Source organism: Protopterus annectens, chromosome 9.part0 (genome assembly GCF_019279795.1).
Source record: "Protopterus annectens isolate FY-2018-M chromosome 9.part0, PAN1.0, whole genome shotgun sequence".
Classification (NCBI taxonomy): domain Eukaryota; kingdom Metazoa; phylum Chordata; order Ceratodontiformes; family Protopteridae; genus Protopterus; species Protopterus annectens.
In genome coordinates, this window is record NC_056743.1 from 1513206247 (window position 1) to 1513220424 (window position 14178).

General features: G+C 38.8%; 1 protein-coding gene across 1 annotated transcript in view; it reads left to right on the forward strand.

Moving 5' to 3' along the window:
• The first annotated feature begins 521 nt into the window (after positions 1-521).
• The window catches only part of NXNL1 (nucleoredoxin like 1), a 41390-nt gene continuing 27733 nt past the window's right edge, over positions 522-14178 (forward strand). Inside the window, exon 1 of the mRNA XM_044082491.1 lies at positions 522-847. Coding sequence (XP_043938426.1) covers positions 522-847 — 326 coding nt within the window. The remainder of the gene's footprint in view (positions 848-14178) is intronic.

Genomic DNA, 14178 nt, shown 5'->3' on the forward strand with positions numbered 1-14178 from the left:
TCAGAAATTATATCCATGAAGAAATGTAATTTACCAGCTGCAGTTTGAGGTTCTTAAGTTAAGAAATGTTTCAATGGGTCTGATCTTACTCTGACACACTTTCAGTTAAAGTAACCTTCTTTTGGTATGACGAACAAGTTGTCGGACTGAGCCTGCCCTTGTTCCTAATCCTAGCTAATAAGATCAAGGCAGCTCAGAGTCTCATACAACTATGCTGATGTTTATTTAGTGTCTGGTCAATAGAAGCTGCTAGAATTTAATAGAGTACACAGAATACTGTGCCACTCAGCTTAAAATTGAGCTAAAAACATTGAAACAAGTACAGCATCCTGTCTGTGATGCAGGGAGCATTTTGGAACATCATTTCTTCAATGAGCCTCAGAAGGTTATGGAATCCTATGACCCTCCATTCAGATGCAGACGTTACCTGCACTTCCAGGTGTGCTATCGCATGTAAAAAGCATAATAATTTCCCAGTGGGACAGCTTATGGAGTTAAACTGACTCCTACATGCCTGCAACATGGTGGATCTTTTCAGTGGGAAGATTCTGATTCGAAACAACAGGGACAGGGATGAGATCGACACAGATAAAGAACTTTATCTCAGATTAGAGAATAAGGTCGTTCTGCTGTATTTTGGCTCAGGAGAGTGTCCATGTTGTGAAGAATTTGTTCCTGTGTTAAAGGACTTCTTTGTGAAGCTAACAGATGAATTCTATGTGAACAGATGCTCCCAGATTGTACTGGTGTACATTTCACAGGATGAAACAGAAGAGAAGCAGGACAAGTTTCTGAAAAAAATGCCCAAACGATGGCTCTTCTTACCCTTTGAGGATGAGCTGAAGAGGTAAGGGGTGATGGCAGAATAAAAGAAAAAAAAATCAGGCTGTTTCTAAGAAGGTGGCATGTCATACAAAATCATATGAATCATTTCATTAAAATGAATGTCATGCAGCACGGAGCTGTTATAAATATAGACAACCTATAGATTAATCTACGTATACTATTTTATTTATTTAGTAGTTATTGAATGGGGTAATGTACTGATTTGATGGCCCAGCTTCACACTACCAGGTGCTTAACACAAGGCACATAAAACCCTACACATATTTGCATACATAGGAGAAAACGCAGTAACAGATGTGAACTTTTATATTCATGTAGGTTATTGTGTTAAATAAAAGAGTGGATTATTCTCTGCAGGTGGTGATGGTAGTTGTTGCAGGTGGAGGAATGTAATTTTTTTGGGATGCTGTTCACAAGTAAGGGTAGTGGGGTTTGGGTAACTGACCAGAAGATGGATGCATCACTGGCAATACTGCAGGCATTTCGATGGACTGTGGTATTGAAGCAAGAGATGAGTCATAGGACAAAGCTCTCAGTATGCTGGTGAGTCCATGTCCCCATCCTCACAATGGTCATAAAATTTGGGTGGCGGCCAGATGGATGAGATCACACATACAAGCAGCAAAAATGAGCTTCCTTCATATCTCTGTATGGTAGAGTGAAGAATGCAGCAATATAGCAGAATCTTGGGAGTGTGTCCACTGCTCCTCTATGCTGAGAGGAATCAGATGAGTTGGTCTGGGTATTTTGTGAGGATGCCCCATGGGCACCTCCCACATAAGGTGCACCAGACATAATTCACTGGGACCAGGCCCCATGGCAGACCTTGGATATGTTGGAAGGATTATATTTGTCAGCTTAAGAGTTGGGACTGGTGTTGGGAAAATAGAGGTCTGGTTTACCTTGCACAGCTTGCTAATACAGCTACCCTCACCAGGCCAGGTGGTTTAGAAAATGATGAGGAAGAGGAGCACGTAGGTGGACAGACCTAATGTAAAATGCATACATACATATATAGTGGATATGAAAAGTTTACACACCCCTGTTAAATTGCCAGGTTTTTGTGATATATAAAAAACGAGACCACAATAAATCATTTCAAAACTTTTCCCACCTATAATGTGACCTATAACCTGTACAATTCAATTGAAAAACAAACAAATCTGTTAGGGGGAAAAATATAAAAAATAAAAAAATGTACAATATGCTGGTTATTGTTAGGGGAAAATATAAAAAATTAAAAATGTATAATACGCTGGTTGCATAAGTGTGCACACCCTTAAACTAATACTTTGTTGAAGCACCTTTTGATTTAATTACAGCATTCAGTCTTCTTGGCTAGGAGTCTATCAGCATGGCACATCTTGACTTGGCAATATTTGCCCACTCTTCCTTGCAAAATGACTACAAACCAGCATTTTTGCTGGAGACAAGCTCCTTTGAATCTCTCATCATCAAGGCTGTGTCCCAACACTAGATCTCTGTACATAACACCTACTCACAGAAAGTACATATAATGTGATTAGGGTATGAATCTGAGTCATCTTGAGCTCAAATACACAAACGAGCATTCAGTGATGAGAAGTCAGCCCACAAGTAGCTAGAATGCAACAGGCTAAAGTAAAACCCATATGTAGTCTTTTAGTTCTGCAAGTTTTATATCTGTTCGATTACGCAGTCTAACAAAATTGTTAAAAATTATAAGGCTTTATATCATGAAAAGATCATGACTTGGTTTTAAGTTCACAGGTTGTGTCATTTCTCTGCAGGCAATCTTGTTCTGTTCGGCTAACGTAACCTTTTAGAAATACTAGCATGTCTAGTTAGTGCCTGTCTTGGGTGTATAGTACCAGACAGGCTCTGGGATTGAGAAATATCTTTAGCTTATTGCAGATAGCTCAGTTTACATGACAATGAGAACATGTGATTCAAAAAAGCTGTGGCTGCAATGAGAAAGACCTCATTACATTCTCATTAACATATCACTGAGGTACCCTTGTAAAAAGTTACCAATGTCATACCTGACAATGGTAGCATTTTCCCTGGCTCTCCTTGTGTTGTGTTGGCAGGGACACCCCCCTTTACACACACACACACACACACACACACACACACACACACACACACACACACACACACACACACACACACACACACACACACACACACACACACACACACACACACACACACACACACACACACACACACACACACACAAGTAAATGTCAAGTTGGGAGCCCCCTGGACACCTCCCAGTCTAAGTATCACCCTGTCACTGCCACCCCTCCTAAGCAACCTTTTAGTTCATGCTGCTGAGTTTTAGGAGTAATATGCACAAACTGAACTATAGTTACAGAGCTCTTACATTATAATTAGGCTGTGTACCACACTATGTTGGCTCATCTCACTGTGGGAAATTCACAGTTACTGCCATTTATTTGCAACAATGATACATTACAACAACACTGTGTACAGGGCTGGACTTTTGGGAAATGGTACACTAGGCACTACCTGCTGTTTCAATCCCCCATACTCACATCCTCCAGTGATACCCCTCTGTTTTCTCCTCATACTGGGCTCCCCATACCATGCAGATTACTTTTCTTCCTTTTCTCACATTTTGACTTCATATTCAGATTTTTCAACAAGCTATACCTTTCTATATGCTTTTAAGTGAACTTTAACATTTTCTTTTTCTTTTACACAACCCTTTCATCTAATGATGGCTCGAATAGAAATTATGATTAAGGAAAAATCAGTAATGCTGCTAAATTTTACTTTTCCTTGTAACCTTTTAGCACACATTTCCTGACCAAAATAGCATAGTAATAACCATTTAGGAAATAACTCAATTTAAACTGGGTACCCCCAGAAGCCATGGGGCTATAGATGCTCTGGGATGCATAGAGCATTTTCCTAACCTTTTGATTAAATTGTGTCCTGAGCAAAAATCATGAGTAAGAAAACAATTTCATTCTTAATTTTTTCTTTCAAGGAAAACATAAATTGTACCCAAATCTTAATGTTTAAAATTGAAAATTGCACCCAAGTCTTAATCTTTAAACTTGACAAAATAGTAGCTCACAACAAACTAACAAGACAATTATGAGGATATACAAATTCTATCTGGGAATACTGCCTGCCTTACTACCCCCCAAAAAGGCAGCCAATGTCTATGCATCCCAACTGAAATGAAACCAGAGTTTCAAATGGCCACAGTCATGTATTTCAAGTGAGTGGTGCATACCTATACATAGTATTCCTCTTCACTCCTACCCTCAGAGCCTCGTATGTGCCTGATGTGCGATTGTGAGGAAAGTGAAAAATGATTACAGTAAAGTATTCTATTATGTTGCTCCTAAACAGTACATTACCCCTACATAAGTTAGAGTACCTTTCTTTGTAAATGTCTAAGGTCTGTGAGAAAATTAAAACAATTGACAACAGTCCCCAGCCTGAACACAAGCTATAATGACCTCTTTTGCACACCTCTAAGGTTTGATTGTGATGAAAATTAAAGAAGTAATGACTGCACCATCCCCAGTCCACCACATAATCTACAGCAACCTTCTGTATACATTTCTAAGCAAGGCTGGTTTTAGAAATGAGTGTAGTTCAGAGCAGTGACCACCACTAAGTCCATGTCAAAATCCATTTATACTGTCTGGAGTGTAGGGGCCTCCAGACTCCTAGAAACTCTAAACATTTGAATGTTCTTTGATATATTTTATGCCTTACTTTTGAAATATATTTACTTGTTAACTGCATTTTTTTACTGCTACTAGAATACAATAATGCATGTAACTGGCATTATTATAAGTATGCACAAATAAAACTAAGTGATATTTTTAACACACACACACACACACACACACACACACACACACACACACACACACACACACACACACACACACGTGCACACATACACAAAATACATGTTCACCTTCAAGGAAATTGGAGGAATTCTATTTCACCTGCTGCATGTATTTGAGATGCTGGGGTTAAACAGAGCACAAGGATAGACAGGCACACAAAGACAGGGAGGACATGCAACCTTCACTTGGAAAAAAATAGCTAAGGACTCAACCAGAGCAAAGCACAGTGAAATGGCATTGCTACTCACTATGCCACAGTGACAATAAACAATTGATATCCTGGTTCTGCCAAACCACCAAAGACAGCCATTTACCATGTGTAAGGTCTTTGTTTGTGATAGTAAGTGAAAGAAAATATGGTCAGCCTGTTCCTCTTAAATACACTACATACCACTTTCACCACCCTCTCACACACGCAAGTTATGGCAATGCGAATAATGTTTGCGCTAGACAGTGAAGGAAATCATAGCTAGCTTGTTAACCCTTACACTGCAACACACACACACACACACACACACACACACACACACACACACACACACACACACACACACACACACACACCCCACACACATATCTACTCAATAACAAACAAGCCCCTTCATTGAAATAAAGACTCTCGATTCATTACCTAAAACCCCTAGTGCCCTAATGCAACCACCTAGACAGATACACTCCTTCACAAATGCACCCCCCCACATTCATCAAAATTCATTAATATCCCTACAGACACTCACATACATGTCCACAGGTATACCTGTACTAACATACCTCCATCCACACATCTCCATTGAGATGATGTTCAATAGAAGTGAATGGGAGATTGCTACCTTTGATGGCATTTACCTTTGTCTCCAACAGTGATATTTTACTCTGCCAGATTCTCTGAATTCTTATTAGCATTAACCAGGAGCCGCTAGCATTGTTGTAGGAGAGCACATGGCTAATTTCCTTTTCCCATTAATAGTAGGGTGGTCTATGAATCTGAAAGGCTTACCATGAGGGGAAAGCCACTTGATTTAAGGATTCTCACTTGCAGTATACCTTTCTGAATCCCAGCCAGGGTTATATGTTGCATTTACATGTTGTTGGTGTTTGCCAAAAAGTTCTAAAAATGAACAGCATGCTGTCAGAATGTGTCTGTTATTTGAGGTATTAACTGTAGGACTCTGTCTTTGAGTACATAAAGCTTAGAGAACTAACTACAAGAATGATTATCTGACCACAATTTTGCATAAAGACTGTCTGCCCTATGTCAAAACTGCATTTCTTTTTCATGTCTGTTTTAATCAATATATGCTTTAATTTTACTTTTCTTTTGACTATGATTCTAACAGTTTCATCAGGAGCTGTCTTTGCACCACAGATGGAATCATGTTCTCGTACGCATATGCTCATATCAGGCTCACTGGAATAGGCTCTTCATAGGATATAACATACACGTGTATCTCTTTAGCATTATGATAAGTTAGTCCATAGGAAAAATGAGCATGTTGGGGCTGGAGAGGGTTTTGAAGAAACTGTAAACAAGACATTGGGTGGGCTGTCCATTGTACAAATGAAATCAATAACTGAGAAGCCATTGACCAAGGGCCTTACTTGCAGATGACCTTGGAAAGGAACATTGCCTAGATAAGGCAGTGTCTAAATTGGTGTTAGAAAGGCAGGATGAATCATTAATGCTGGAATCTGAAGCAAGAAAAAATGTTGTCGATGATGAAGAAGAAGAATAACTGCAGGTTGAACCAGACCAGGATGAAGAAGCAGAATCAAGGCATTTAACTTCCTGATCTGGTAGCGAGGATAATGTAACTGCAGTCAGCTCCAGATGTGATCGGGATGGTGGATGTGGAATCAAGTTGGATGGAAAACAGTTCACAGTTGGCATAATATCAAAGCTGCCAATTCTGGATGCAACAATGCCCCTGGTTTGTAGTCTGGTTCTGCTGGTTCATGTGGTCTGTGTATTGGTTGTATTCATTACAAAGGGGAGTCTTCTTGACATGTGATACATGGATCCAGGTGGGGAGGCCCTCACAATGGATGGCAGTACCAGTTGTGAGCAAATCCTAGTATGCTCCTTTCGATTTAGGGCTAAGTGAGTTTCTTCAGGAATGTACTTTGATGTAAACAAAGTCTCCAGGTTGTAGGTCCTGATGGTCCTGCTCTGTTGGTCATTGGGTTGTATGATGAACAATACTATTGTATTTCTGCAAAATAGAACACAGGGATTTACAATATTAAAACATGGTTTCAGCAATATTTTGCAGTTCTAAGTTCTTAGGGAGAGGGGTAGCAGACATTCTTATGGGTCTGCCCAGAAGGGGACAATTTTCTAGGGTTACTACACTGCTAATACTAAATAAAACTAAAGGCAATGTTTCTTGCTATTTAAGACCAGTTTCTTCACAAACTTAACCTAGCCTAACCTTAACTGTCTGATTGTCTTTTTCCACTATCCTAGAAGCCTGCAGTCTATAGGTAGAGTAGAAATGCAAATTAACATTTAGGATATTACAAAGTTGCTGTATTACCTGACTAGTAAAACAGGAACCCTGATCAGACAATACAACACAGAACAACAAACCTAGGAATTAATTCTGTCACAAACTTTTTTGCTACTGTGAGCATCATTCTTCACACACAGATATGTTTCTATGCATCCAGAAAACAGTGGCAGAACTTATTGAAGTTTCTGCACTTGTGGAAGTTCAATCAAGTCCCACTGCATGATGCAGAAGGGTCCCCAAGGCTTTATCAATGATTGAGCAGGTGCAGGTACTGATTTAGACACATCATTTATTTTATTTAACATTTGTTTACCAGGGAAAACTGACTGGGCAAGTCTGCCCATTTTCAGTGGAAGCTCGGGGAGAAAAGCTCCACATAACAATAACATAACAGTCAGTATTTGAAACAATCAGAGAAATGATAGTAATAAATCACATGGTACACATTATCACAGTTCAAGTTAGTAATAAAGCTAACAGGATCACTTAGTAACATATAATTTGGCAGTTACACTTAGTAGCAAGAAATCATTCAGTGGAGTAGTGTCTCAGAGATACAATAGCTTAATATACAATGGAGTAGTGTAACAAAGATGCCTGTTTGGTACTGTAAATTGTTATGCTTAATGTTGTTATACCTACAGTCACATAGGATCAGTAAACAAATAGAGAGATATTGAAAGTGGAGATTGGGGGGGGGTGAGGAGGGGAGAAATGGGTTCAGCCTGGTGAGGAGCAAGAGCATAACCAGCTGTCATTTAGGTGGGACTTTAACAGTTTTTTTGAAGTGCGTTAGGTTTGCTGTGTTTAGTATGTTCTGGGGGGGGGGGGTGGAGTTCCATGATTTAGTTATGTAGTTAGAATATAGTGAGTCTCCAAAGCTGTTGTTGGATTTTAACTTTGAGTAGTAGTTTTTATTTGGGGATCATAGAGTCCTGCTATTGAGGTGGGTTTGTGTTAGGTCCTGTAGGGATGGACATTTGTCAGGTAGATAAACTATGGAATGGGCTATGGTATGTTGGTTTAGGGTTAGTAGGTTGGGCAGCTCTAGCCATTTGAGTTGTTTCAGAGCAAGACAATGATGGGTTCTGAGGGGCAAGTTAGTGGCAAATCTGGCTATCTTATGGTAGCACGATTCAAGTTTGCTTAAGTCTGATTTTTTGAGGCTAGAAAATATAGGGGAGGCATAGAGTAAAGTGGATAGCAGGTGAGTCCTGGCAATAGCTTGTCTGGAAGAGTTTGTTAAAAAAGGTTTTATTTTGTAAAGGGAACCTAATTTAATGTGGGCCTTTTTGATGGCATGATATATATGTTTGCCAAATTTTAACTTATCATCTATTATTTATTTATTCGACATTTGTTAACCGAGTTAGTCCGCCTGGACAAAAAAAGCCCCTTTTCAGTGGAGGCCTGAGAAGAAAAGCTCCATGAACAGTAACAATAACAAAAGAAGTCAATAAAGGAGCAACAATAACAAAATCTAAGACAATTATAAAATTACAAATCAGCAAAGAGAAAGACAAAACAACATGGTAAAAAGATCAAATAGATTGATTTATACTGTGTACAAGTCTGTGTAAACAGATATTCATAGTAAGTAACTTTTTTGAAATAGAGCTATGTACAATGGTAAGCAGAGCTGCATACAATAATTTATTGTCAGGTATAGTAAGGCTAAAAGGATCAATTAGCTATCAGTCTTTATGGAGCTGTGGCAGAGAGGGGCATGTAGTAAAAAGGCTGCTGTGATAGTAATTTTAGGAGGAGAAATGGGTTATGTAGGGTCATTACAAGAGCATATCCAAGACACTAGGAGAGTCTTCATCTAGAATAATACCTAGTAGCTTGGTTTCTAAGGTGGGTTTGATTAGAGTGTGATTGGATGAGATGATTGTAAAGTCATGGTGGAGGGAGTTTGTTTTGTGACATTGGTTAGGGAACAGTATTAGTTTGGTTTTGTTGGGATTAAGGATGAGCTGGTATTTTTCTAAGAAAGACTTGATGGCAGTAAAAGATTTTTGAGTATTGTCTTGTAGTTGTTTTAGGGAAGGTGTGGTAAAGATGACAGTGGAGTCATCTGCATATTGTATGATGGAAGCAAGATTAGTAGCTTTGTGTAGGCTATTGGTCAGAACTGTGAAGAGCAGAGGCCCAAGAACTGAGCCTTGTGGAATACCTAGTTTAATGGGAAGTGGGGAGGAGAGATCATCTTGCCATTTGACTCATTGATAGCGGTCAGTTAAGCAATTTTGGAACCAAATGAGAGTGTTTTCAGATATGTCAAGTGATGCAAGCTCATGGGACACTATGTCAAATGCTTTGACTTGTCAAGAAATATTGGGGCAACCATTTGGTCATTTTTTTTTTAGCTGGTTGACAGTACTGGTAAATTTGAAGAGTGCTATGGTGGTACTATGGCCTGGTCGAAATCCGTGTTATGCATGGAAAAGGAGATTATTAGATAGCAGATGTTGCATCAGTTGAGAGTGGGTGCACTTTTCTAAGATTTTAGAAAGGGGGTTAGTACAGATATTGGCCTATAGTTAGATAGTTTTAGTGAGGAGCCTCCTTTGTGGAGTGGGATTACGTAAGAGGTTTTCCAGATTTTAGGTACATACTGTTCGGTGACAGATCTATTAATCAGTATTGAAACTGGGTAGCAGATGACATCAGCTGCTAATTTGTGGTAGTTGTTCAGCAGATTGTCGGCGGCAAGGGTTGTGGGTTTCATCTGGCTTTCTTTATGGTACTTGTCTGGATCGGTTTAAGATTGAGATAGGTGAGTTGGTAGTATTAGGGAGGGTGATTTCTTGCAGGCTAGTTTTGTTTTTTTATGAGTGAAAGAATGGAGTTTATGAAAAATGAGTTAAAATGGGATGCTATGCTTTCTTCTGTATTTCTGATATTTGGGGATGGGGTGTGGGTGTGGCCTGGATGGATAAGCTGATTGATGGAAGCCCAGAATTTTTGTGGGTTGTTTTGATGCTTGGACTGAATGTTTGTATAGTACAGTTTTTTATCGGCTCTGATTTGCTTTTTGCAGACATTTCTCGGGTGACGGTAGTTGTCTAGGGAAAGTTTGATTTGTTGGTTATGTGTTGACACCAGTGTTTATCTCTTTGTTTTAGTAACTGTTTAGTTTCTTTAGAAAGTCATGGACAGTTGCTAGTTTTTGTTCTTATGTGTCTTGTGGGGGCAAGTGTGTTTAGAACATCAAGAAATATGCTATTGAAATAATTTACTGGTGCATCTAGTTAGAGGTATTTTAATGGGGACCTGTTACAGCTTAGTAGTATTTGTTTAAAGGTGTCTATGGAGAAATTTTTTGTATTACGTATTTGTTTATATGATTCTGGTTTTGTGGGTGAGCTATGGTATCTTAGAAAGAAGGTTAGTAAGAGGTCACTTAGGCTGTCAGGTAGACAGCCTGGAAGGTGGATAAAGAGAGGGTTTGTTAGTCAGTCCAGTCAAGAATGGATTGTTTGTTGCTGGTTTTGTCGATTCTAGTTGGTGAATGAATCAATTGGGTGAAACCATGTAGGTTGATATGATTTGAGGGGTTATCTGAAGAGTAGGTTTTCCAATCTGTATTGAAATCACCAACTAGTATAGTTTCTTGGCTAAATGTGGCTATTGTGGAGGTGTTGTTAGTTGGTGGTATGTATACAGCTAGTAAGACGATATGTTTGCTGTTATTGATTTTTAGATGTGATGCTAAAAGTTCTGTTATCTATATCTGGGACATTTACCTGCAGTTTTTTGAAATTAAGGGTGTCTTTATATAGAATTGTTATTCCTCCACCTTGTTTTGTTGTCCTGTTTTGTCTGAGAATATTGTAGACAGGGGGAATGACATCATTACAGATCATGTGGGGTTTAAGGGTTTAAGCCAGGTTTCAGTTAGTACTGCAATGTGAATGACATCATTACAGATTATGTGGGGTTTAAGGGTTTAAGCCGGTTTCAGTTAGTACTGCAATGTCAGGCATGTATAGGTAGTGATAGGGTGGTGTGGAGTTCATGTATTTTGTTTAAGAGACTTATGAAGTTTATATTTATGAGAATGATATCAGAACTCTTTTCAAATATGTTGGATAGTAGAGGTGAGGTATGAGTTATTACTGGTCTGGGGGAATTGGTTGTGATGGCTGTATTTTGTTGGGTGAGAGTAGGACCAGGGTTGGTGTCAAGGGAGCCCGCTTGATTTTTTGCAGGGGGGGTGCAAACCCAAGCCCAGCCCATGCAGCCCCACCCCCTCTGCTGCCCCCGCCCACTCAGCCCCCCCCCGCCCACGCAGCCATTCCAGTGTCCCATTACTTGGCTATGTCTCCCCATTTGTCATAGACACTGTTCAAATCTCTCAGTGTGCATACTGTTTTATGCTTTACTTCTACAGTGATTACAGATATCTGGATTTCATTTACAACTTTTATTTCAAATTTTATAGCACAAACACTGATAGACATTTACTAAACCTAAACAAAGCAATAGTCTTACAATGAAAACAAACAGCATTAAAACTTCTCTACCTTTGAACCCCACATTCACTGAAACAGCATCAAAACCCATATTCAACGAACATGCATCTGGCCAGTGGCAGGGTAAGTTTACCTTTGGCCTGTTTCCAAATCATAGGCTCCTTGCACACATTTTTAGAACCATACAAAAGTTATTTGATTCATCTTCCTGACTGTATTAATTATACTACATAATAATTGAATTATATCCCTTATATAATACAGCACCACTTGTTAGAGTGTGTTTTAAATTTATAGTTCTGAGCATTTTTCCTTTAAGCAATGAAACAAATCATATGAACCAATAATGACAACCTGCCCAATTCAGAACATTTCAACCATAAAGGGCCACTCAAACGTCTGTCATACAATCCACCAATATCAATCAATATGCAGAATCTCTGCAGAAGTAAAAGTCATCTGAATAATTCCACATTAAAGAGATCTGAAACCAATGAAGAGGTTGTTGCTAGAAAAAACTTTATATTTCAGTGTTTCATTTACAAATTCAGTGCCTGTTGCCCTTGAAGAATAAATTGCCTGTGCTACATTAAAATAAATGGTAAGTTGGTATATTGCAATAGGGAATGGGTGGCAGGCTGAAAAGCAGGTTCATAGTTATTAGGTGTCTCATCCAAAGGAGGACATACTAAGAACAGCAGTACCATACCCCCCTTAAAATACAAATGTACATGCTGTATGAATAGAACCTACAGCCCTTTGCATCAAGATGCAAGTATGCTACCTACTGTCCTAACACTGCTTTAAAATTCTATACCACAATAATGATACCATTTGCTAAACAAAACAGTTGCACATTTTAAGCAGACTTAGCATGAGCAGCAGTAACCTTTGCTTCCCTTGAAGCTCACAATTCCTTGAAAATGCACTTGAAAATAAATTCCTCCTGTTAGATCTAACTAGGGCATTTCTCTCTCTCTCTCTCTCTGAATCTGTCACACACACCTCAACTTCTTAGTGCAAGAAATACATAAATAGATTTTTTCAAAGTTACAACAACTTTAAACTCTGTGTGACCATGGTGTGTGTTTGTTTTTGACAGAAAGGTATAAAGGAACTCATGTCTATGTATATAGTTGAATCTCTCTGTACTGAAGTACTCCCTACCATGATGCTGCTTTAATAAATAGTGTGTTTGCATTCAGAAACTGTTACAGTTTTTATACTGAATTTTATAGCTACAAGAATTAGAAAATAACCAATTTCCTTTTCAGAGCCTAAGCTAAAAGGTCCACTGCTTACAAGCACTGCTTCCCCTGGAAAACATCTATATATGCATCATCACAGAGGCCTAGTTCAAGACCGATGACAGCACTCCTTTAATGCAGGATTTCAATACCTGCCACAAGTTCAGGCCTATCACCTTAGATGAAAGGGTGATGGTGTCTACATATTCTTAAAGAACATTTCATCTCCAGACTTGCTAGGTGAGATAATGACATGGAATTCCTCTACATCCAACTTAGCATTAACAAAACTCCTTACTGTGTCATACCTAACTCTCTATGTACCCCATCAGTCCATATCTCCTACCTAACTAATATGGTGTCCCTATGCATTAAGCCAACACCATTATTCTAGGAGACTTCAATCACGTTTTCTTCCAAAATTGCCATTTTGAGGAGGGATTATTAGGGGAGATCAACATTTTGAGCCAAAATTGGGGACAATGTAGAGGTTTGGATATTTCTAATTCTACAAAGCGATTTGCACATACCTCTCAACCTCTTAATGCAGGAAATCTGGACAAGGCCAAATATTGGGGGAATATACAAACACTACTAAAAATTGCTCTTGTATAAACGTAAGACAAGTGATAAAATAGCAGGTCTTGCATTAGCATACATTTTTCTGAAGGTTATGACATCTGAAACTCAATGTCTGTCATTTAGTGACTTCATTCCTAAATTATTTGCTAGAAAATCACAAATTGTATGAGGAACAAACCAAAAATAAGAAGCAAAAATCTATTCATTCTGCAAAAATATGGACAACTGAGAGGTATAGTTCAACCAGGGCTCTCTGAGATTGCTACCCTCCCCCCCTCACAAAAGCATGGTCGAATGGAGCCTCCCCCCTGCAGCCATTCCAATGTCGCATTCCTTGGTTATTTTGCCCCATTTACCATAAGCACTGTAATGTGCATACTGCTTTACTTCTGCTATGATTTAGATTTCATTTGAAAGTTTTATTTTGCATTTTACAGCACAAACCTTAATAGATATCTGTTAAACAAAGCAATGCAGTCTCACAATAAAAATAGACTTAGCATTAAAACTTCTCTGCCTTTGAAACTCACATGCATTGAAACAGCATTGAAACCCATATTCAAAGAAAATACATTTTGCCAGTGGCAGATAAAGATTAACTTTGGGCTATTTTCAAAATCATAGGCCCCATGAA